The sequence below is a fragment of the Artemia franciscana genome, chromosome 2, assembly GCF_032884065.1.
Source record: "Artemia franciscana chromosome 2, ASM3288406v1, whole genome shotgun sequence".
Lineage (NCBI taxonomy): Eukaryota > Metazoa > Arthropoda > Branchiopoda > Anostraca > Artemiidae > Artemia > Artemia franciscana.
Window position 1 is genome coordinate 42,134,158 of NC_088864.1, and position 21,502 is coordinate 42,155,659.

A 21,502-nucleotide genomic window follows, 5' to 3' on the forward strand; every position below is an offset into this window, starting at 1 on the left:
TAGGACGATGAAATTTGGCAAGCGTATCAGGGACCGGACCAGATTAAATTAGAAATAGTCGTTTTCCCGATTTGACCATCTGGGGGGGGGGGGAGAATTCGGAAAAATAGAAAAAATGAAGTATTTTTAACTTATGAGCGGGTGATTGGATCTTAATGAAATTTGATGTTTGGAATGATATTGTGTCTCAGAGCTCTTATTTTAAATCCCGACTGGGTCTGATGACATTGGGGGGAGTTGGAGGGGGGAAACCTAAAATCTTGGAAAACACTTAGAGTAGAGGGATCGGGATGAAACTTGATGGGAAAAATAAGCGCAAGTCCTAGATACATGATTGACATAATCGGAACTTATTTGTTCTCTTTGGGGTAGTTGGGGGGGGGGAGTAAGTCTTAAAAATTAGAAAAATGAGGTATTTTCAACTTGCGAACGGGTGATCGGATCTCAATGAAATTTGATGTTTAGAAGGATATCGTGTCTTAGAGCTCTTATTTTAAATCCCGACCAGATCTTGTGATGGGGGCGGGGAGTTGGGAGGGGGAACCTAAAACTTGGAAAACACTTAGAGTGGAGGGATCGGGATGAAACATGGTGGGAAAAATAAACACAAGTCCTAGATAGATGATTGACATAAACGGAACGGATCCGCTCTCTTTGGGGTAGTTGGGGGGGGGGGTTAATTCTGAAAAATTAGAAAAAATGAGGTATTTTTAACTTACGAACGGGTGATTGGATCTCCATGAAATTTGATTTTTAGAAGGATATCGTGGCTCAAAGCTCTTATTTTAAATCCTGACCGGATCTGGTGGAGATTGGAGGGATTGGGATGAAACTTGGTTGGAAAAATAAGCAAAAGTCTTGCATACGTAATTTACATAATTGGAACGGATCCGCTCAATTGCGGGGGGGGGGGGGGGTAATTCTGAAAAATAAGAAAAATAACGTATTTTTAACTTACGAAGGAGTGATCGGATCTTCATGAAACTTCATATTTAGAAGGACCTCGTAACTCTGATATCTTATTTTAAATCTCAACCGGATCAAACGTAATTGGGGGGGGGGGCAGTTGGGGGGACCGGAAATCTTAGAAAATACTTAAAGCGGTGAGATCAGGATGAAACTGGATGGGAAGAATAGAAACCTGTCTAAGATACGTGACTGACATAACTGGACCGGATCTGCTCTCTTTGGTGGAATTGGGAGGGGGGAGGTAATTTTGAAAATTGAGGTATTTGTAACTTACGAAAGGGTGACCAGATCTTAATGAAATTTGATATTTAGAAGGATCTTGTGCTATAAAGTTTAACTTTAGGTTCTGACCTTCTCACAAGTGCCAAATGAGCTCTTGGCTCTTGGCTCTTCCGACCTCGTACCATATGAGCTCTCGGCTCTTCCGACCTCGTCCAAATGAGCTCTTGGCTCTTCCGACCTCGTACCATATGAGCTCTCGGCTCTTCCGACCTCGTCACAAGTGCCATATGAGCTCTTAGCTCTTGTTCTTTTCCAAATGGGTTACGAAACCCCGTTTCCAAATTGTTGGAATTTGCCCAGACTCTGTGATCTCTTTAAACAGGAAAGACAAGAGCTTAGAAAGGAAGTCACCAAAGGCACTAATAAGAGGAAACGGGATATCCAAAGGACAAACACTTGTTTCTTAGTTTTTATGGCACTTGATATTAACCAAGTGACATATAGCAATGTCTGTCTGTCGATCCCGGTTTTGCTACTTTAGGCACTTCCAGGTAAGCTAGGACGATGAAATTTGGCAGGCGTATCAGGGACCGGACCAAATTAAATTAGAAATAGTTGTTTTCCCGATTTGACCATCTGGGGGGAGTGGGGGCCCGTTATCTGAACTATTACGAACGGTTGATCAGATCTTAATGAAATTTGATGTTTGGAAGGATATCGTGTCTCAGAGCTGTTATTTTAAATTCCGACTGGATCCAGCGTCACTGGTGGGGGGGGGGCAGTTGGGGGGACCAGAAATCTTAGAAAAAACTTAAAGCGGAGAGATCAGGATGAAACTGGATTGGAAGAATAAAGACCTGTCTAAGATACGTGACTGACATAACTGGACAAGATCTGCTCTCTTTGGTGTTTGGAAGGATATTGTTTCTCAGAGCTGTTATTTTAAATCTCAACCGGATCCAGCGTCACTGCGGGGCAGTTGGCGGGGGGGGGGGACCAGAAATCTTAGAAAAAACTTAAAGCGGAGAGATCAGGATGAAACTGGATTGGAAGTTTAAAAACCTGTCTAAGATACGTGACTGACATAACCGGACCAGATCTGCTCTCTTTGGTGGAGTTGGGGGGGGGGGGTAATTTTGAAAATTGATGTATTTGTAACTTACGAAAGGGTGACCAGATCGTAATGAAATTTGATATTAAGAAGGATCTTGTGCTTTAAAGCTTTAATTTTGAATTCCGACCAGATCCTTTGACATTGGGGGGAGTTTTAGTGGGAAAACTGAATTCTTGGAAAATGTGAAAATTAGGGGAATTTTATCTTACGAATAGGTGATCGGATCTTAATGAAATTTGATATTTAGAAGGAATTCATGTCTTAGAGCTCTTATTTCAAATCCCGACCAGATTTTTTGACATTGGGGGAGTTGAAGGGGGAAATCTCGAAAAACACTTGGAGTGGAGGAATGGGGATGAAGCTTGGTGGATAGAATAAGTAAATGTCCTTGATACGTGATTGACGTAACCGTACTGGATTCACTCTCTTGGGGGGAGGGGTTCAGTGATTTGGCGAATTTGGTGCTTCTGGACGTGCTAGGACGATGAAAATTGGTAGGCGTGTCAGGGAGCTGCACAAATTGACTTGATAAAGTCGTTTGTTCAGTTTCGACAAGCTGGGGGGCTAAAGGGAGAGGAAAAATTAGAAAAAAATGAGGTATTTATGACTTACGAGTGGGTGATCGGATCTTAATGAATTTTGATATTTAGAAGGACATCGTGACTCAGAACTCTTATTTTAAATCCTGACCGGCAGCCTCTGGTTTTCCATTTAAATCAATCTATTGATTCTTAGAATTTTGTTAGAGCTCATACCATATGAGCTCTTGGCTCTTAGCTCTTCTTGCCTCGTCACAAGTGCCATATGAGTTCTTAGCTCTTGTAATTCTTCTTTCTATTTCAGACGGTGAAACAGTGGGAAAAGAAGGGGGTAGGGCTCCTGTTCGTAATTGATCGGACAATGCTGGAAGGCTCTGGACAATGGAAGCTATAAATTTATTTAGATTATTGGCAGTAACATCGGGGGGCTCGAGTACGTTGAAGTTAAGCTGCTCAAGCCTCCTGCCACACAGCTTTCTAACCTCGGAGTTACCAATTTCTATGGAACTTAGTATGAACCTAGTGACATATAGCAATCACAAATTCTGTCGGTCTGTCGGTCCCGATTTTGCTACTTTAGGCACTTCCAGGTAAGCTAGGACGATTAAATTTGGCAGGCGTATCAGGAACAGGACCAGATTAAATTAGAAATAGTCGTTCTCCCGATTTGACCATCTGGGGGTGGGATGGGGGGTGGGTGGGTTGGCCCGTTAATTCGGAAAAAATAGAAAAATTGAAGTATTTTTAACTTACGAACGGTTGGTCAAAATCAATCTTAATGAAATTTGATGTTTGGAAGGCTATCGTGTCTCAGAGCTGTTATCTTAAATCCCGACTGGATCTGGTGACATTGGGGGGAGGGGGAAACCTAAAATCTTGGAAAACACTTAGAGTGAAGGGATCGGGATGAAACTTGGCGGTAAAAATAAGCAGTCCTAGATGCATGATTGACATAGCCGGAACGGATCCGCTCTCTTTGGGTGGTTGGGAGGGGGGGGAGTTAATTCTGAAAAATTAGAAAAAATGAGGTATTTTTAACTTACGAACGGGTGATCGGATCTCAATGAAATTTGATATTTAGAAGGATATCGTGTCTCAAAGCTCTTATTTTAAATCCCGACCGATTCTGGTGACATTGGGGGAGTTTGGGGCGGGGGAACTTAAAATCATGGAAAACGCTTAAATTGGAGGGATCGGGATGAAACTTGGTGGGAAAAATAAGCAGAAATCTTAGATACGTGATTTAAATAATTGGAACGGATCCGCTCTATTGGGGGGGGGGATAATTCTGAAAAATTAGAAAAAATGACGTATTTTTAACTTACGAAGGAGTGATTTGATCTTCATGAAACTTCATATTTAGAAGGACCTCGTAACTAAGATCTCTCATTTTAAATTTCAACCGGATCCAGCGTCATTGGGGGGCAGTTGGGGGGGGACCGGAAATCTTTGAAAATTCTTAAAGCAGAGAGATCAGGATGAAACTGGATGGGAAGGATAAAACCTGTCTAAGATACGTTACTGACATAACCGGACCGGATCTGCTCTCTTTGGAGTTGGGGGGGGGGGGTACTTTTGAAAAATGAGGTATTTTTAACTTACGAAAGAGTGACCAGATCTTAATGAAATTTGATATTTAGAAGGATCTTGTGCTTTAAAGCTCTAATTTTTGAATTCTGACCAGATCCTGTGACATTGGGGGGAGTTGAAGGGGGAAACCGGAATTCTTGAAAAACGTGAAAATTGGGTAAACGGATCCGATCACCTGAATAGGTGATCGGATCTTAATAAAATCTGATATTTAGAAGGAATCCATGTCTCAGAGCTCTTATTTCAAATCACGACCAGATCGTTTGACATTGGGGGGAGTTGGAGGGGGAAATCTTGGAATAAACTTGGAGTGGAGGAATCGGGATGAAGCTAGGTGGATAGAATAAGAAAATGTCCTTGACGCGTGATTGATGTAACCGTACTTGATTCGCTCTCTATGGGGGAGTTGGGGGGGGGGGAGGGGTTCAGTGGTTTGGCGTGTTCGGTGCTTCTGGACATGCTAGGACGATGAAAATTGGTAGGCATGTCAGGGAGCTACACAAATTGTCTTGATAAAGTCGTTTTCCCAGATTCGACCATCTGGGAGGCTAAAGGGAGAGGAAAAATTAGAAAAAATGAGGTATTTATAACTTACGAGTGGGTGATCGGATCTTAATGAATTTTGATATTTAGGACATCATGACTCAGAGCTCTTATTTTAAATCCTGACCGGCATTAAGCCTCTGATTTTCCTTTTAAATCAATCTATCGATTCTTAGAATTTTGTTAGAGCTCATACCATATGAGCTCTTGGCTCTTAGCTCTTCTTGCCTCGTCATAAGCGCCATATGAGCTTTTAGCTCTTGTTTGGTTTATTAGTGAACAATTCTTCGACCATATTTTGTAGTACGATCGGCCAATTTACGAATTTCTCTTTTAATTGATTTTCTTAGTTCATTGGCTTCATCCAGTTTTCCATTTTTGAAAAGCTTCAATTTGGTTTGATTAATAAAGTTTGATTAATAAAGGATTTATCACTGGGGCACCTAATAAATCTTTTTTATGGGAAACAAATGTGATATTTATCAGTTAGCTTTTGTGGAACGAAGCCATTTTCTCATCAAGATTTTTTTTAACTATAAATATCAGACCAATTTTCAGTCACATATTCAGCCACATACCAAAAGAAAGAAGACCAGAATTTTGAAGAGGGCGTTAAGTGCTGTAAGTTATTGAGAAAGAATGGTTAAAATTTGAGGAGGGGGATAAAAAAATTTAAAGATGATAATTCCCACGGAATGGGGGTAAAGCTGAGGGAGGACTGTAACAATTATACATATCAGTTAAAATAACATCAAGAGAGGTATTTCTCCGAGTCGTTTGGATTTTAGCAATTTGCTTTACTTTAAGTGAGGAGCAAAAAGAATTCATTGTAAGGTCGTTGGCATGGCCAACTAAAAACATGCCAGCATTGGGGTACTAAAAAATAAAAAAATCAATATCAATTAATGAATAAATGATTCGCCAGTTGGTTTTATAAAAAAAAATTCCAGAAGCTTGAGCAACTTTTGTATCTTTCTAAAGAAAGAGCTCGTAAAAAATATCTAGCGACTTGACCATTCATTTTAATTTCTGTTCGTTAGAAGTTTGACTTTTAGGTATTAGGTTTTTAGGTATTAAGGGTATGAAGTTTCGACTTAATGCCTAAAAAATAACCGATACGTCCTTTTGACATCCAGCATGGAAACCTCTCAGCGTTTCCTGAAAGTAGTCGCACGTAAAAGTAATCACAGTTGCAAATACTTGTAGTCGCATGTATTCGCAGTTGCAAGTATTCGCTGTTGGAAGTAGTCGTAGTCGCAAGTAGTCGCACTTACTGTCAAGTTAATGCCCTAACCCATTCCTAAGGTATTGTGGATACGTCTTTTTGATAACCTGGATGCACATAGTGTCTTTTTTATGTTGCTGACTCGCCCTTCTCACAACCATCCTGCATATAGTGTGCTTTTATTTTGTTTGACATCCGCTTCAACATTTCCTGAAAGTTCCATCTGAATAGTCTAAGCCTTTTTGGAGACCTAGGATCATACATGCCCTCTTTTCCCAATTACAAACCTTATATATAAACAATGGACAGCTTGCATAACCTACAGTCATCCACGGCACGAGGGGGTCGTATCATTCCCAGAGACATATGTTATTTTACCTTTGGCTTTTTTGAACGAGATGGCTATTTCAAAATTTTGATCGCTTGTCAAAATATGATACACTTAGCTTCTTTGAACACACCCAGAATCAAACATTCCACCTTTTTCCAATGATAAGCCTTTAATGCAGATAATGGGAGAACTGTAAAATTTACAATCCTTGCCCCGGGGCCTGTGAGGGCCATGGTATCCCCAGAGACATAGATATCAAACCATTTTACTATTTTGAACAAAATATATTTTTAAAAATTTCAATCAGTGTTCAGGGGAAGCGGCATCTAAAAAAGACAAGGGGGTTGGTTGCCCTCTGATCACTCTTCAATACCCCCATCTACATACCCTAAAAGTTTCAACTTAACATCCTTAGTCGTTCCTTAAATATTACTGACGCTTACTTTTGAAAACTACCTTGCAGATTTTGCTTGGAACTCCTCTCAACATCTTCTAAAACCTTCATCTTAATACCCTAAGCCTTTTTGGAGACGCAGGATCAAAGATGCCACCTTTTCCCGGTAAATTAAAACCTTAGATGTAAACAATGAATAATCTTCAGTACTTAAAGTTCTTGTCACTTGGGCTGTGAGAGTTGTGCTCCCTCAGAGCTATAGTTATCTGACCTTTAGTATATTTTGAACGAGATGGATCTTTTAGAATTTTGATGGGATGTCTTTGAAGAAAAAAGGATGGAAAGGGGTCTGGTTGCCCTCCGATCACTTTTGGCTCTTTAAAAGGGCACTAGAAGTTTCAATTTCCAATCGAATGAGCCTCCCTCGAAGTTCATACAACTGTCCCTTCCGATGAAGTGACTCTGAGAACGAATAAATAAATAATAAGAATACATTGAAGGCTTATGGCTTCAATGTATTTTTACTATATGCAAATTTGGAGTGTTTACTCTAATTTTGGATCCTTCGAACATAAGATTTAGTAGATGATTTCTAGATTGATACAAAACATAGTTTGTGATACACAGCTTTTAAGCTGAATAACAAATTGCATAACAAACAAATTACTTAAAAACCAGATTTTTCCCTCCTGGCCGAGTGGATAGGTGTGCTGGATTCAGGATCCTTTGCCTGAGACAGCGAGGGTTTGAATCCTGGTGTACTCAATTATTTAGTTTGGGACGGGGCAGTGGCGTGACTCTGTAAGCTCAGCCAGAGTCGACCCAGCTCTAAATGGGTACCTGGAGAAATCTGGATAAGGTAAACAGGAAGGGTGTGCAAAAGCACGGTATGGTTGGCCCCCAACCCCCCATTCCATTTCCTGGCTGAAGGGCCAAGAAATGGAGATAAGCACCGTCGGTAGAGACTGTAAAGTCTAATGCCGTTTTTTTTCTCTAGTGCCTAAAAGAACGTCGATGTCTCTGATCAATGTTTTCTGAGGGCTTGGCTTAAACAGGGGCGGATTTAGAGGTTAGTTTTACGTGCCCGGGCCCTGCACCTTAGAAAGTTGAAGGACATTTAATAAAGGGTTAAATATCAATGAGGGATGCGAAGTTTTGTTGTCCCCCTCTTTCCAAACAACGATTTTGTATCCGACGCTGGGATTTACGTGGATTTAAGCGTTAACAGAAAACTTATAAATAGAATTATTCGTAAGCTTAGCTGAGATCTAAAGAACTTTGCATATATTTCGGCTGTCAACGCAGCGAAAGACCAAAATCGTCTACACTGGGATATAGACATGCTTATTCTCGGTTGTTAAAGATAATAGACCGATTCGGACTATCACCATTTACTGAATGATCATATTAACGGTCACTTGGAACTCACCTGGGATCCGGTTCAATTTCCACACTGTAATCGTAATCGTCATATAGCTCATTGGGGGGTGTTAGGTCTTCTAGTTGAAGCTCGGGTAATTCGGTTATGACCGGATAGTACGAATCTGGTATTCCAATCTGTGTGTCATCTAGCTAAAAATTTAAGAATAGTGTTAGAGGGGGTTACATAAGGCTGAAGTAAAAATAAGGGTTTTATGCGTTTTTCTAGACTTAAAGACCTTTGCTGAACCAACTTATTGTTTCTCCTATTTTTCACTCATTGCTTGATTTTATGTCATGGAAAAATTACACTAGTGTTACATCTTTTCTTTTTAGCCTGACTATTGTAGTGTTATTTAACTCATAAATATGCTTAATTCCGCTTTGTAGAATCAAACTTGGCGGTAATGTTGCAGAGGAAACTAAAAATATAAACAAAGCATATAAGGTGAAAACAATACTTCTGAACATAAGATGTACAGATAGTTTAACCTTAATATAATGGCAACAACCGGATTTATAATAAGGGGGAGGGGGTATCGGAGAGCTTCTGTAACTGCCAATGACCAACTGAAAGGCAGGAACTGGAGCTGACGTGCTCATAGCTTCGTTGGAGCTTGTGAAAGAACTAAACGTCAACTTTAGGTGAAGTTTTTAGATTTAACTGTTATTTAGAGCTTGAAACAAATCGGAATTTGAAAATTTTTGACAAGTGGCTCCGCAAGAACTAAACAAAGACTTTTTAAAAGCACCGTGTCTAAGTGTGATGTAGCTTCTTTTCTGTGGTGGGAACGATTTGTTTCTTGAATGCATTGCAAACTACGCTGCAAGATTTTGCCAATACATTGACGAAGGCATTCAGCTCAGTGACTTGACCACAACAAAGCTCCTTGACACTTTCCAAAGCTAGGCTGTAATCAAAACAGACTATGGTGAAGATTTATTAGTCTTTGGGTGATTTGATCCACCAAACCTGTCTTAAAATATACAAAAATATCCATTTGGAGTAGTACTGCCAGCAGAATTCAAGCTGCAACAAAAATAGCAGCAGATCGAACTTTTGTTGTTGTTATTGCTTTGGGGGACAAAATTACGTCAATAACATATGTGGATTAATTACAATTGGGTATGTGTAAAAACTGAAGACAGTGGCAAATACCTTGCGCTAAGCATATATGTGTGCCGCGCAGTTGGTAAATTGATGTACATTTAGATGTCCTTAGAGTGGTTAGATAGACTGGACGCTACAACATATTTAGTAATAATGTTCACATTGGAAGTTTTATATACATTTAGACAAAAAAAGATCTATGCATCATAGTAATATTTTATTTAATTGCCCATGTGCGGAAACTTAGAACATGGTCGGGATCAACATTATTTTGGCAAAAACTTATGAACCGAGACGAGAACCTGCAAAGAAGGCTCCTTGGTCCCTTTTCTCAAGCACGATTATTGCGAAACATTGGAATTGCTCTGTCTCTGGAATGCTCTTAAATAATTTGAACCTTTCTTATTTGGTAATAAGAATTAGCTCATTCAGCTTGTGTCTTATTTTAGAAATGCTTTCCCAAGTTATTGTGCTGCGGGTCTTTGAATTTTGTTTTCAGAATTTCCAATTTTCAAAAACGTTAATCACAAAAATCCGTTTTTTTTCTTCGTTACTTTTGCTATTCGTCAATATCCTCTAATATTTAAGAAACAAGAGGACTTTCACTAAGCATTTCTATATTTTTAACCTCCAATTGTCAATTTTTGCAACGTTTCCCAAATTCTGGAATTATTTACTTTTTGTGAAAAGAATTGTTCTGTCTCCTTAACCGTTCAAGACTGGTTTTAACCAACATTAATTGTTGAATACCGCGATTTCGTTTATTCAGAATTATTTTCTTTGATTTCTTGGCGTGTAGACTGATATTTGATATTGTTCATCTTTAAAGTTCATTTTCTTTGTATTTATTCAAATTACCGATTCCAACGATTTTAGTGCGTTATTTTGACTAATACGCATCATAAGAATTTAACCACCGCTTTCGAGCTTCGAGTTTGGACCAAATTCTGATGAGGGGGGCTATTGACTTCAAGACTTCAGATATATACTGTCGGAATACTTGGGCTGCCTTTCAGGGCCAAGGATTCGACTCCAGGAACTTTGCTTTTTAGTGCTGGAATTCTGAAGGTTCAACTCGTAGTGCTTAAAGTGTTGACCTGGAGCTCCAAATTAATAATCCCTCACAAAAGTATAATAATACCTAAAAGCCAAAACTGAGAATTCTTTTTAGCTCGGAGTATCCAGGTAATAGTAAAACAATGATTAACAGTAAGACAAAAAAAAATCCCGTGTTGGAGTTTCCATGGAAAAAGCTTGACTTGTGAAAAAACAAAAAATTAAAATTCGCAAGGCCCGAGCGTAAGAACAGGCTGGGAAAACAAAAATCTATTGGTATTTAATTCCCCCCCTCCCTGATTTTCAGCATATATTAGACAATATAGTAACTTCCAAAAGGTACTACATTCCCTTAATGTGCATAACATCTATTTTTCATTGAGACGTTTAAATACAATCGTTTAAATTGTCCTAAACAAATATGATGGTGCTGCAAAATGATTGGTGTTTTTTCGTATATCGACGAGCATGGAAAATGAATGAAAGCGAGGAAAATGTCTTGGCACGCTGCATTACCTTGAAAAAGATAATATTTTCATTTATCTTGCCTTTTCTTTGTCGGAAAGAGAATATAAGCAACAGCGTCAATAAAGAGCATTCTTTGCCTTTCCGTATTAAGAATAGTCGTACTTGTATGATAAACACCCTACCTAATGTTCTTCTAATATGTTTCTCCAACGCTCAATGAAATAAAATTTACCAAAGAAATTTACTAATGAAATTTACCAAAGTAAGATAAAAATATAATACTTTGGAAACAAATTTGGGCTATATATTTGCACATTAGGGCGTGGGGATGGGGGTAAAGTATGGCGGGTCTACATGCATAATGTGCTAGGTACAATTATTCTGCATTTTATGTAGTAAGAATTGTTTTCTAACCTCTCACTGTCCAAATCCTTCACCAACACACACCCTCTATACTGTAAAAATATATAGCCCAAATTATATATTTTCTATCCATTTTGTCACTTCTCTTTGTCTTGTCTCACGGTAAGCTTAAAGAAACTAACGAAAAAAAACGGTTTTATGGTGCGTCAATTAATGAACACCAGGATAGTATTAGTCAAACAGTTCGTGGTAACGAACTCAAGAAAGGAGCGACCTGGCTGACTAGTAACCGAAACTCTAAAAATGGAATTTTGATACCAGTAGTTACATCAAAAGGATCGCATTTTAATGCTGATTTTAAATATATAAATGACATCAAGTTTAGTCTTACCCATCAAAACTTACAAGCCTGAGAAAATTTGCCTTATTTTAGAAAATAGGGGGAAATACCCCCTAAAAGTCATACTTAACGAAAATCACACCATCAGATTCAGCGTATCAGAGAACCCTAATGTTGAAGTTTCAAGCTCCTATCTACAAAAATGTGGAATTTCGCATGTTTTGCCAGAAGACAGATCACGAATGCGTGTTTATTGTTTTTTTTTCAGGGGTGGTCATATCGATTCAGTGGTCCCAGAATGTCGCAAGAGGGCTCATTCTAATGGAAATTAAAAGTTCTAGTCCCCTTTTTAAAGGACCAAAAAAATTGGAGGGCACCTAGGCCCCCTCCCACACTCATTTTTCCCAAAGTCACCGGATCAAAATTCTGAGATAGATATTTTATTCACCATAGTCGAAAAAACCTAATAACTGTGTCCTTGGGGACGACTTACTCCCCCACAGTCCCCATGGGAGGGGCTGCAAGTTATAAACTTTGACCAGTGTTTACATATAGTAACGGTTATTGGGAAGTGTACAGACATATTGACGAGGTATTGATGAGGGGGTGAACCCCCTCATATACGTAACAAAAACATACGAATATAGAAGTTTGTTACGTAAGTTAATTCGCAAGGAACGTATATTTTTTACTAATGAAAACGTTCGTAAAAAATTAAAAGTTCTAGTTGCCTTTTTAAGTAACCAAAAAATTGGAGGGCAACTAGGCCTCTTCCCGCGCTCCTTTTTTTCTCAAAATCTCCTGATTAGAACTATGAGAAAGCCATTTAGCCAAAAAATAATAATAATAATAATATGCAAATTTCGTTTTAATTATTTATGTGCGGAGAGCCAAAATCAAAACATGCATTAATTCAAAAATGTTCAGAAATTAAATAAGAAAAACAAGTTTTTGTTTTTAACTGAAAGTAAGGAGCGACATTAAAACTTAAAACGAACAGAAACTACTCCGAATATGAAAGGGACTTTTTCTCCTCAACGCTCCGCTCATTACGCTAAAGTTTTTTTACTGTTTTAAAAAGTAGAGTTAAGAGAAAGAGTCAAACTTTAGCATAAAGAGCGGGGCGTTGAGAAGAAAAAGCCCCTTTCATATTCGGAATAATTTCTGTTCGTTTTAAGTTTTAATGTCGCTCCTTACTTTGAATTGAAAAAACTTATTTTTTAATTATTTAATAACGAGTAAAAACTTGTATTTCAGTGTTTCTAATTGCTTACACTATATCGACCATATAAGTAAAATATATCAAATATAAATGATGTTTCAAAAGTAACTAAGAGGAAATGAAAACGTAATAACGAATGTAAGTTTTATTTAATACAGTGAAATATATATATAGTCTCTTTAAACGAGTAATAATTGTATTTTTTTTCTCGAAAACAGCTCCATATTTTGTTTGGAAAATTGGTTGTCTGGGATTTTGTCCTAAAAGACTATCTATATAGGTCATGAATGTCAGGAAATTCGTTAAGAGCCTTAGTTTTGAAAAAAAAAACCATGAGTGACGTCATATTTATGAATGCATTTCAAGAGCATACATATGTCATATTTGCATTAGTTTTTGTTGTGTCTTTTTTAGTGTCTAGGATGCAGGCGAAATTTCACAAGAAACATCAAGTGTATTGAGTCTTTTTGTTAAACACGTTTTCAGCAGTTTCATGATACCTAGTGGACAAATTAATAACTTAGACCAAAGAAAGAACAAAGAAACAAAGAAACAAAGAAATATGCGTGTGAAGAATAAAGAACAAAGAACTATACGTGTCGATTACTTGTGACAACGACAATTACAACGTGTAAAATTTGAAAGTGAAGAACAGAGAAATATCGGGTTAGAAGAAATATGCGGTCAGAATATAAGCGGCAGCTAGATACACTTAGAATACTTGTGTCAGTGACAATTATAGTGAGTCAAAAACAAAAGTCAAAAATGAAAGTGAAGAAGAAAGAAATATTATGTTAGAAGAACAAAACCATCATAATCTTCAAGGCCAATAAAATGTGATGCAAAGCCCAGCACAAACCTACAAAGATGGCATAAACTAATTAAAAGATACGTCATTTGAACAACAAGAATAAATTTTTGTCCAACATCCCGGACAATCAAACGCGACAAGACCTATCCAAAAATCTAAAGCAAAGGGCATGAAAAAAATGTTTTAAGGGATTGCTTGATGAAAATGAAGCATAAATAAATTTGATTAGAAAACAAGTGAAAGTGAGAATCGCAACAGCTAAAGTAAAAGGCATGGAACAAATGACAGGGAAAATCACATCGAATTGTAAACGAAGATCTTGTACCGCCATCTGTGGTTAGAAACCCGAAAAGACCTCTTTTGGTATCAATGACGTCTTAAGAAATTATATAAGACGATCAATAAATATAAGCAGCTAAAGCAAAGGCGTGGAAAAATATCTGAGGTAATGATGAATAAAAATGAATAGCATAATTTACGGCTGAAAGGCTGTGACAGAGGTGATCAGATCGAATTGTAGACGAAGTCTCTGCTTAGAAGAGAAGCAACAGTGAAAATCACTAGGAATCCCAGAAGAGTACAAATCATATAAAATGTATTACTGTGAAGGATTAAGAGGGAGAAGGAATTGAAATCACGCCTAAATATCTTAATTCAGTTGTAATTGCTGATTTGATCCCTCATGACTTAAAACTAAACAATAACGTGATGATTATGCCAAATTCGTTTAGACCCTTAATTTTAGAGAGAAAAAATCACATGAGTTCCGTTATATATACGAGTTCCAGAAGAAAATAATCCTATAAAGTGAATGATTTTTTCATGCATTAAACAGGAAGGAGGAATTAAATTCACGCCATACCTTCTTAACTCAATTGTTAATGCTTATTTGACACCTCATTACTTAAGACAAACGAATAACGAATGTATATACTCCCTTTAAATGCATAATCGTGTATTTATTTAAAAAAATCTTTTTGTTAGAATTGTATGCCTTGTTAGTATTTTTCCCAGGGTGGTTGCATCAATCCTAACCTGATGCCATGACGTCAAAAAAAAAGTTCACATTATCTGCAGTTAGAAGAGAAGTGACAAAGAGAATCAATATATACAAGCCTACCGAGTGCCAGGGCCCGGCCTTGAAATCGGCTACATAGTCTTTTCTTCTTCTTAAAGCCGGCAAATTGACATTTCTTGCCACAAAAACGATCTAATTAGGTCACAACTTTAAGGAATAACTCGTATTTTTCCCAGGGTGGTTGTATCGAACCTATGGTGACGCCATGACATCAACAAAAGCTCACACTGTCTGTGGTTATAAGACAAGGGACAATGAGATGATTTCAGAAATGCCAGGACTTACCAGTTAAATATATATATATATATATATATATATATATATATATATATATATACATATATATATATATACATATATATATATATATAAATATATATATATATATCATGAAAAGAGAAATCACCAATGCAACAGCACAAACACACATTAAAAAAAAAAAGAAAAAAAAAAAAAAAAAAAAAAAGAAAAGAAAAGAAAAGACAGAAGGAGAAAAGGAAGACTGTTTTCCTAAATTAGTGATTAATATAGACCAGCACTTGAATGAGGCCTTAACCCTACTCATCCATACAATCACATAGGTCAAACAGCATAGCCAAACACAATCAACCATAAAGAATAATCCATGGACAGGCAGTCATGTCGTCAATAAGTATAAGTCGTCATTTACCAAACAATAGAAAAAATAATAAAGACAAATAATTAGGAGGCAACAACCCAACACAAGGGCTCATCAGGAGAATACACTGGCCTATAGGGTTTCGCCACTTTAAATTCTCTACCCAGCCAAGTGTTGTGGCTACCACAGAATATCCATGGCATCCCCGTGTCAGGTATCACCCCCAAAATACATGCCTATGAAAAAAAAAACAGCAAATGTAAAACAACCAAGTAAGACCAAAACAAGCTTATCTTGTTAATTTATCCCTCTTTTTAGCAACATTAGGTAAACTAAATATGATAAAATTTACCAAATCACAAGTAATAACACATTGCAAAAAAAAAAAAAAAAAAAAAAAAATGAACTAAACAATTATAGAATTGATCTTTACCATGTGGCTTTTTTTTAAAAAAATCCGCTCTATTAGAAACACAATTCAAAATAAATGGCGCTACATCATCATTTGTCGAACCTCCGAAATTAGTTGAAAATTTCTTTAAGTGTTTCCAGATAATTCTTTTGATATTTATTTAAAAGTTCGTTATAATGAAAACTAAATTTTTTAAATTGCCAAGTTAATTTATTTGCGGAAAAACCTCTTGATATCAATTTTTGGCTTAAGATTTTACATCTATTTTTAAAATCAATATAATTACTACAAATCCTTGCATAACGAAGTAACTGTGAGAAAAAACGCAGAATATGTGATATTTGAGTGTATATTACTTTCAGGGAATGGGAAACTAATCACTTCAAAATCAAAATCATCCGTTTTATTATACATTTTAAAACTTAATTTATTATTATCACAAATATTAACATTTAAATCTAAGAAATGATCTTCATGACCAGCGCCATGACTAGGTTCAAGAGTAAGCTCTGATGGATATATATTTTTAGAAATATCAATGAAATCCTTACAATTTAAGACCAAAATATCATGTAAATATCTTTTATTATTTGACAAAACATGTTTTAAATTATTTGGATTATTCTTATCCCTCATATATTTATATTCTAGTTGACTTGAAAACAAGTCAGCTATAAATGGGCTGGCATTCCCCCCCCCCCCCCATGGGAATTCCCACGATTTGCTTGTACAAATCACCACCAAATCTTTTATAAGTATTGTATAAAACAAATTCTAATAACTCAAAAATCATATCCAAGCTGTAACATCTCAAGTTAACTGTGGTATTAAAGCAATTTGTCCATATAGCTTTTTTATTATAAGTGTCTATTTTTAAGAACCTTTAACTAGATAAGAGGAAAGATTTCTTGATAACAGTTTTTAAATTATCTATTACTACATTAAGTGATAAATTAGTATACACTGTCGCAAAATCGAAAGACTCAATTCTTTTAGCTGAAACCATTGTTAAAGACTATATCACCTGCAGTGAATTATTAACACTCCAATATGGATTAAAATTCGAAAACTTTTTAATACCAGAACAATAGGTTTTAAGTTTATTTACAATTTCCTTTAAAATTAAAGAGAGGTCAGTAGCAGCAATGCGGGTTGGACATTTAGCTGCTCCAGCAATAAACCATGGTTTAGGGGGATTCTTATGAAATTTTACAGTCCAATATAGGAAAGGGAACTTTTTATCATTGTCATTTATTTTAATATTAAAATTTTTTTAAAGTATTTCTTCAGTCTTTTCAATTAAATTCTCATCCTCTAAATTTACCTTTTCGTAAACATTAGTTGTGCATAACTCCCTTTTTAAGATATCACAATACAGCTTCTGACAAATTATGGCAAAATTATTATTAGCTTTATCCACTGGCACAATTACAAATTCATTCTGTAGATTAGCAATTGCTTGTTTAATCTTCGCATTATAAAATAATGATTTAGTGTTACTATTTTTTAAATTAGAATATATTTTATTTCTTATTTTACTAGTAATTAAATTCTTCCAACTTTGAAAACTCTCTTTACTTTTATTCTCTTTCTTACACCACTTATCAATAAATAAATCAAAATCATTTTTCAAGCCGTCAAGAACACTCGATGGTTTCAGATGATGAGAAAGACGGAAATTAGCCCCTTTATTCATTATAATTTGAAGATCATCTTGCTTTATTATTGACAAGTCCCCTGTTATAGCATGTTTGTAAGTAGGATTTACAAATGGGGAAAATTGCTTACAATTACAAACCGGTTTCCAATTTATATCACTATCTAATCTTTTAAGTATTAAATTATAATTAAAAATAATTTGCCCAATAGTTTTTGAAAATTTATAAGTTAAAACTGGACTATCATTATAATTCAAATTACTAGGAAGGGCCTGTTTCACATGCCGCTGATTTAAAATTTCTGGTAAATTAATATCTTCAATCTGCTTACAAGTAAAATTAATAGGTAAATATAATCTGTTATCCTTATTACCAATCTTATCAAACTTTTTCTTTTTTGAAATAAATTTCGTTTTAGTTAGAATGCAAATTGTATCACATATTACTTTAAAATTATATTCAAGAGCTGTATTATTCTTAACAATCCAGAAAAGTTTGATTAAATTCCTCTTGGATAAATTATTTAGACATTTTATTACAGAAATCATACCCCTAGATTCAAGTAGCTGGCGTAGATCTATAGAAAGCATATGTAAATCTAATTCATTTTTTCTATTATTTTTCCTATGTCCTCTCGATCGTTTTTTACGTTTAGTAGGACAAGTAAAAGAAGGATGGTCCATAAAACCATCAATACATTTAACAACAACCTGAGACATGTCACCATATTTTGCTACACGATCATTTAGCCCAAAAGGATAAGCTGTACCAAGAGTATGGATCCAGAAATCCTCCTGTTTACGTAGTCTATTATTCTTCTCTTCTTTATTTAAATTTTCTAACTCTAAATTTTCTAAAATTGTGACAGTTTCTTTTCTACGTTAGATTCCTCTAGACCCAAGAACTTACGGCTCTAAGTTCCAAACTGGTCAGGGACAACAAGTTTTTTGGCCTATTTCAGGGCTGCCTAATACCATTCTTTGGCTTGAAACTCTCAAAAGTTTCAAGCCAATAGTACAAAGAATATCTCTGGAGATTTCTACTAAATTTTCAGGCAAACAAATTCTTAAAATGCAGTTGTTGTTTTTTATCATTGGGGCTCCCATGGCCAAATGGCTTTAAGATAGTATTTTCAAGCCAATCTAAAAAATTTCCCATTTTTAGGTTCATGGCTCCAAATTAAAATTGCCTATTGTACATGAGGGTCCGTTGGCGCAGGGACTTACGGTTTTAAGGTTCAACCTGATAGGAATAACAAAATTGGCTCTATTTTGGCTCCCATGTTTGGAAGGAATAGTACAGCATCTGGGTCGCCTTAGCCTTAAGGACTTAAGGATATAACTTTCGAGTTGTTCGGGAAATTGTTTTTGGGCCTCATTTTTGGCTGGCCGATGCTGTTAAGCAATTTTTTTTGTACGTTAGGTTCCTCTTAGCGCTAGGACTCACAACTGTTAAGTTTCAAACTGGTTAGGGACACACAATTTTTGGGTCCTCTGAAACCGTTCTCCCGCTCCAACAAAATACATGGCCCTCTAGGCCCATATCTCAAAGTTTTGAGGCAATCGCAGACCCCAGATCAAATATGAAGTCAATCCCATTATTTTTCCCTGTAAAAACTATTTGTAAACAATTGATCATTTCTATTATTTACGGCGCCTAGCCATTACATGTGACCCTAGCTCAGATCAGATGGCAAAAATGTACAGAGGAGAGGGGTGGGATGGCAAAAAAGGATTGGGAAGGGGATGTTGTCCCCAATCACTTTCGACTCTTATGATGCTGGTTTTTGGACTGGGCTCAATGTCAGTATAAGTAAAAGTTTTATTGTGGATTGGCTTTTTGATAAATTTAGACAAATTGTAAAATGCGATGTCGTAAAACTTGCAAGTCAAAACCAACCCCCTGCTTTCACTGTTTATGCATAATGTATAAACAGGTAGTACATATAAAGAGATAGCTCTAAAATGAATTAGAAGGTAACAAAATAGGATTTTAGCAACACCAATGTAAATAAAAAAAAACACCAAAACAATTAGAGGTGCAATAAATAGCTAGACAGTCAGTGATCAAACTGTTTATTTTCCAATATAATCATGAATGCCCATGGCTATGGGATAGGTGGATGTTTGTCCTATCTTCCCCATGATAAGTAAAGCAACACAAAACAACTGTTTGTAATGTCCAAAACAAAAATGATGCTTTTAAAGTTGGATAACAATTCCCAATTTCTATGTTAATCCTTGACTCTTACATAAGGTATTGCCATTACCTCAGAGTAATAATCCTCATCCTCATAATCCTCATAGCTCTCCTCCCCAAAGGCGTTTGTTAGACATGCTGTGAAAACAGTAAGGAGAAATAAAAATATCGTCTTGTTCATGCTCCAGAATTTGTGAGCAAACTGGAATTTTCGTTACGAGCGTCTTTCAGACGTGGCAGGTCCCTTGGAGAGCCTACAATAAAAAGCATAAATATAGAGCATATCTGTTGCCATGTTGTTCTATTCCTATTGCCCCTGTTCTCACTCTAAAACTTCAATCGTATTTTGTTTATTAAGAGCGCAGAGTATTTAGATTAATACATATGTCAGCAAATTGACATCAGACGGTCTAGTCTTTGTCGCATAAAACTTTCTCTGGTATTATCAAAAGTTAAGGCACCTTTTCAGAATGTTTGATATAGTACTTTTAAGTTCCTCTTTTTTGGCATATACAGCATTGAATACCGTTTATTCTTGGTGGAAAAATAATTCTTCGTTTTTTTTTTCTTTCAAAATGTGTTTATCTTATTCTTTTTCAAAAAGTAAGGTAGTTGTTGTTAAACGTATAAACGGTTAAAAATTATATATTTAGGTGTAAGATGTTAAAACTAGAATAGCCAAAGCTCTGGGTGTTTTTTTTTTCACAGTTAAAAAAAGTTTGGGAGAATAGGAAAATAAGTCTGCAAACCAAGATTATGGCTCTGAAGCATGGGTGCTCCAAAAAGTGTATGAAGATTTGTTAGATGTTTACCATAGAAATTGCCCACGGATCGTAACCTCCCTCCGTTGTCCTGGGCATTCGCTCCTCGCAAATCCAATATGACTTGCCCATTCATACACTCGTTGATTCTATATATATCTGCGGGATCTTTAGCTGTGCCGGCTTCGTTAGCTTTTTACGGCCTTCCATCGTTCGCTTGGGTCTTTGGCCCTCACAAATATAGCCAGAGAGAGACATAAATATATAGCTATAAAAATATAGCCAGAGAGAGACATACATAAAGACAGAGAGTGAGAGTGAGAGAGAGAGTGAGAGAGAGAGAGAGAGAGAGAGAGAGAGAGAGAGAGAGAGAGAGAGAGAGAGAGAGAGAGAGAGAGAGAGAGAGAGAGAGAGAGAGAGAGAGAGTTTAAATACTCAAATTTTGCGATTAACAAAAATAAAAGCAAAAAAATAAAGTTTTACAATACTAAAGAAAACAATTTACCTCGTTTTCTTCTTTTACTTCTTTCCTTCGTAATACCAATCACACTTTAACCAGTTATATAAAACCATTCTATTTAATCAAGTCATCTGATAACTGGCTTGACCAACCCTTATTTTGAGTAATTTTTTTTTTCAGGAGTCTGCAGAAAAGCTTGTTACTCACGAGAATGTCATGACGAGAATTTCTGAAGATTTTCAGACTTTTTGTGGCCTGTGTGATCCAGCTTTTTTGGAAGGGACCGGAACCAAAACTGTTGAAACAGCTGAAAGAGTTCAAAGGTTACAAGTGAGGCTTAATTCAAGACTTGGCATGATTCAGGTAAAATTATACTTATGAAATGATGATTTTCAATCCTCGAATCGTTTCCCTTGGTCCAGAAATATGTATTAGTAAGTGAATACCTTGAAAATCACTCTGCCCTGACATAAATCCGGTTGAATAATGTATATAATAACCTAATAGAACTGAACAAGATTTTTTGCAACCATGTAGGTTTTATACCTTGATCCTCTGTTGAATTATAAAATACAAAACAGGGCCACATAATATAATG

At 36.3% G+C, this 21,502-nt stretch overlaps 2 protein-coding genes across 5 annotated transcripts in view; one reads left to right on the forward strand and one right to left on the reverse strand.

Annotated features, from left to right (window-relative positions):
* The window catches only part of LOC136041946 (uncharacterized), a 30,330-nt gene extending 10,414 nt beyond the window's left edge, over positions 1–19,916 (reverse strand). The window contains exons 1-2 of the mRNA XM_065726762.1: positions 19,754–19,916; positions 8,357–8,499 (exon numbers count right to left, since the gene is read on the reverse strand). Coding sequence (XP_065582834.1) covers positions 8,357–8,499; positions 19,754–19,864 — 254 coding nt within the window. The 5' untranslated portion in view covers positions 19,865–19,916. The remainder of the gene's footprint in view (positions 1–8,356; positions 8,500–19,753) is intronic.
* LOC136041926 (utrophin-like) overlaps positions 1–21,502 on the forward strand; it is a 427,919-nt gene that overhangs the window by 115,847 nt on the left and 290,570 nt on the right. For all 4 annotated transcript variants that reach the window (XM_065726724.1, XM_065726734.1, XM_065726743.1 and 1 more), the window contains one exon: positions 21,085–21,267. In XM_065726724.1, coding sequence (XP_065582796.1) covers positions 21,085–21,267 — 183 coding nt within the window. The remainder of the gene's footprint in view (positions 1–21,084; positions 21,268–21,502) is intronic.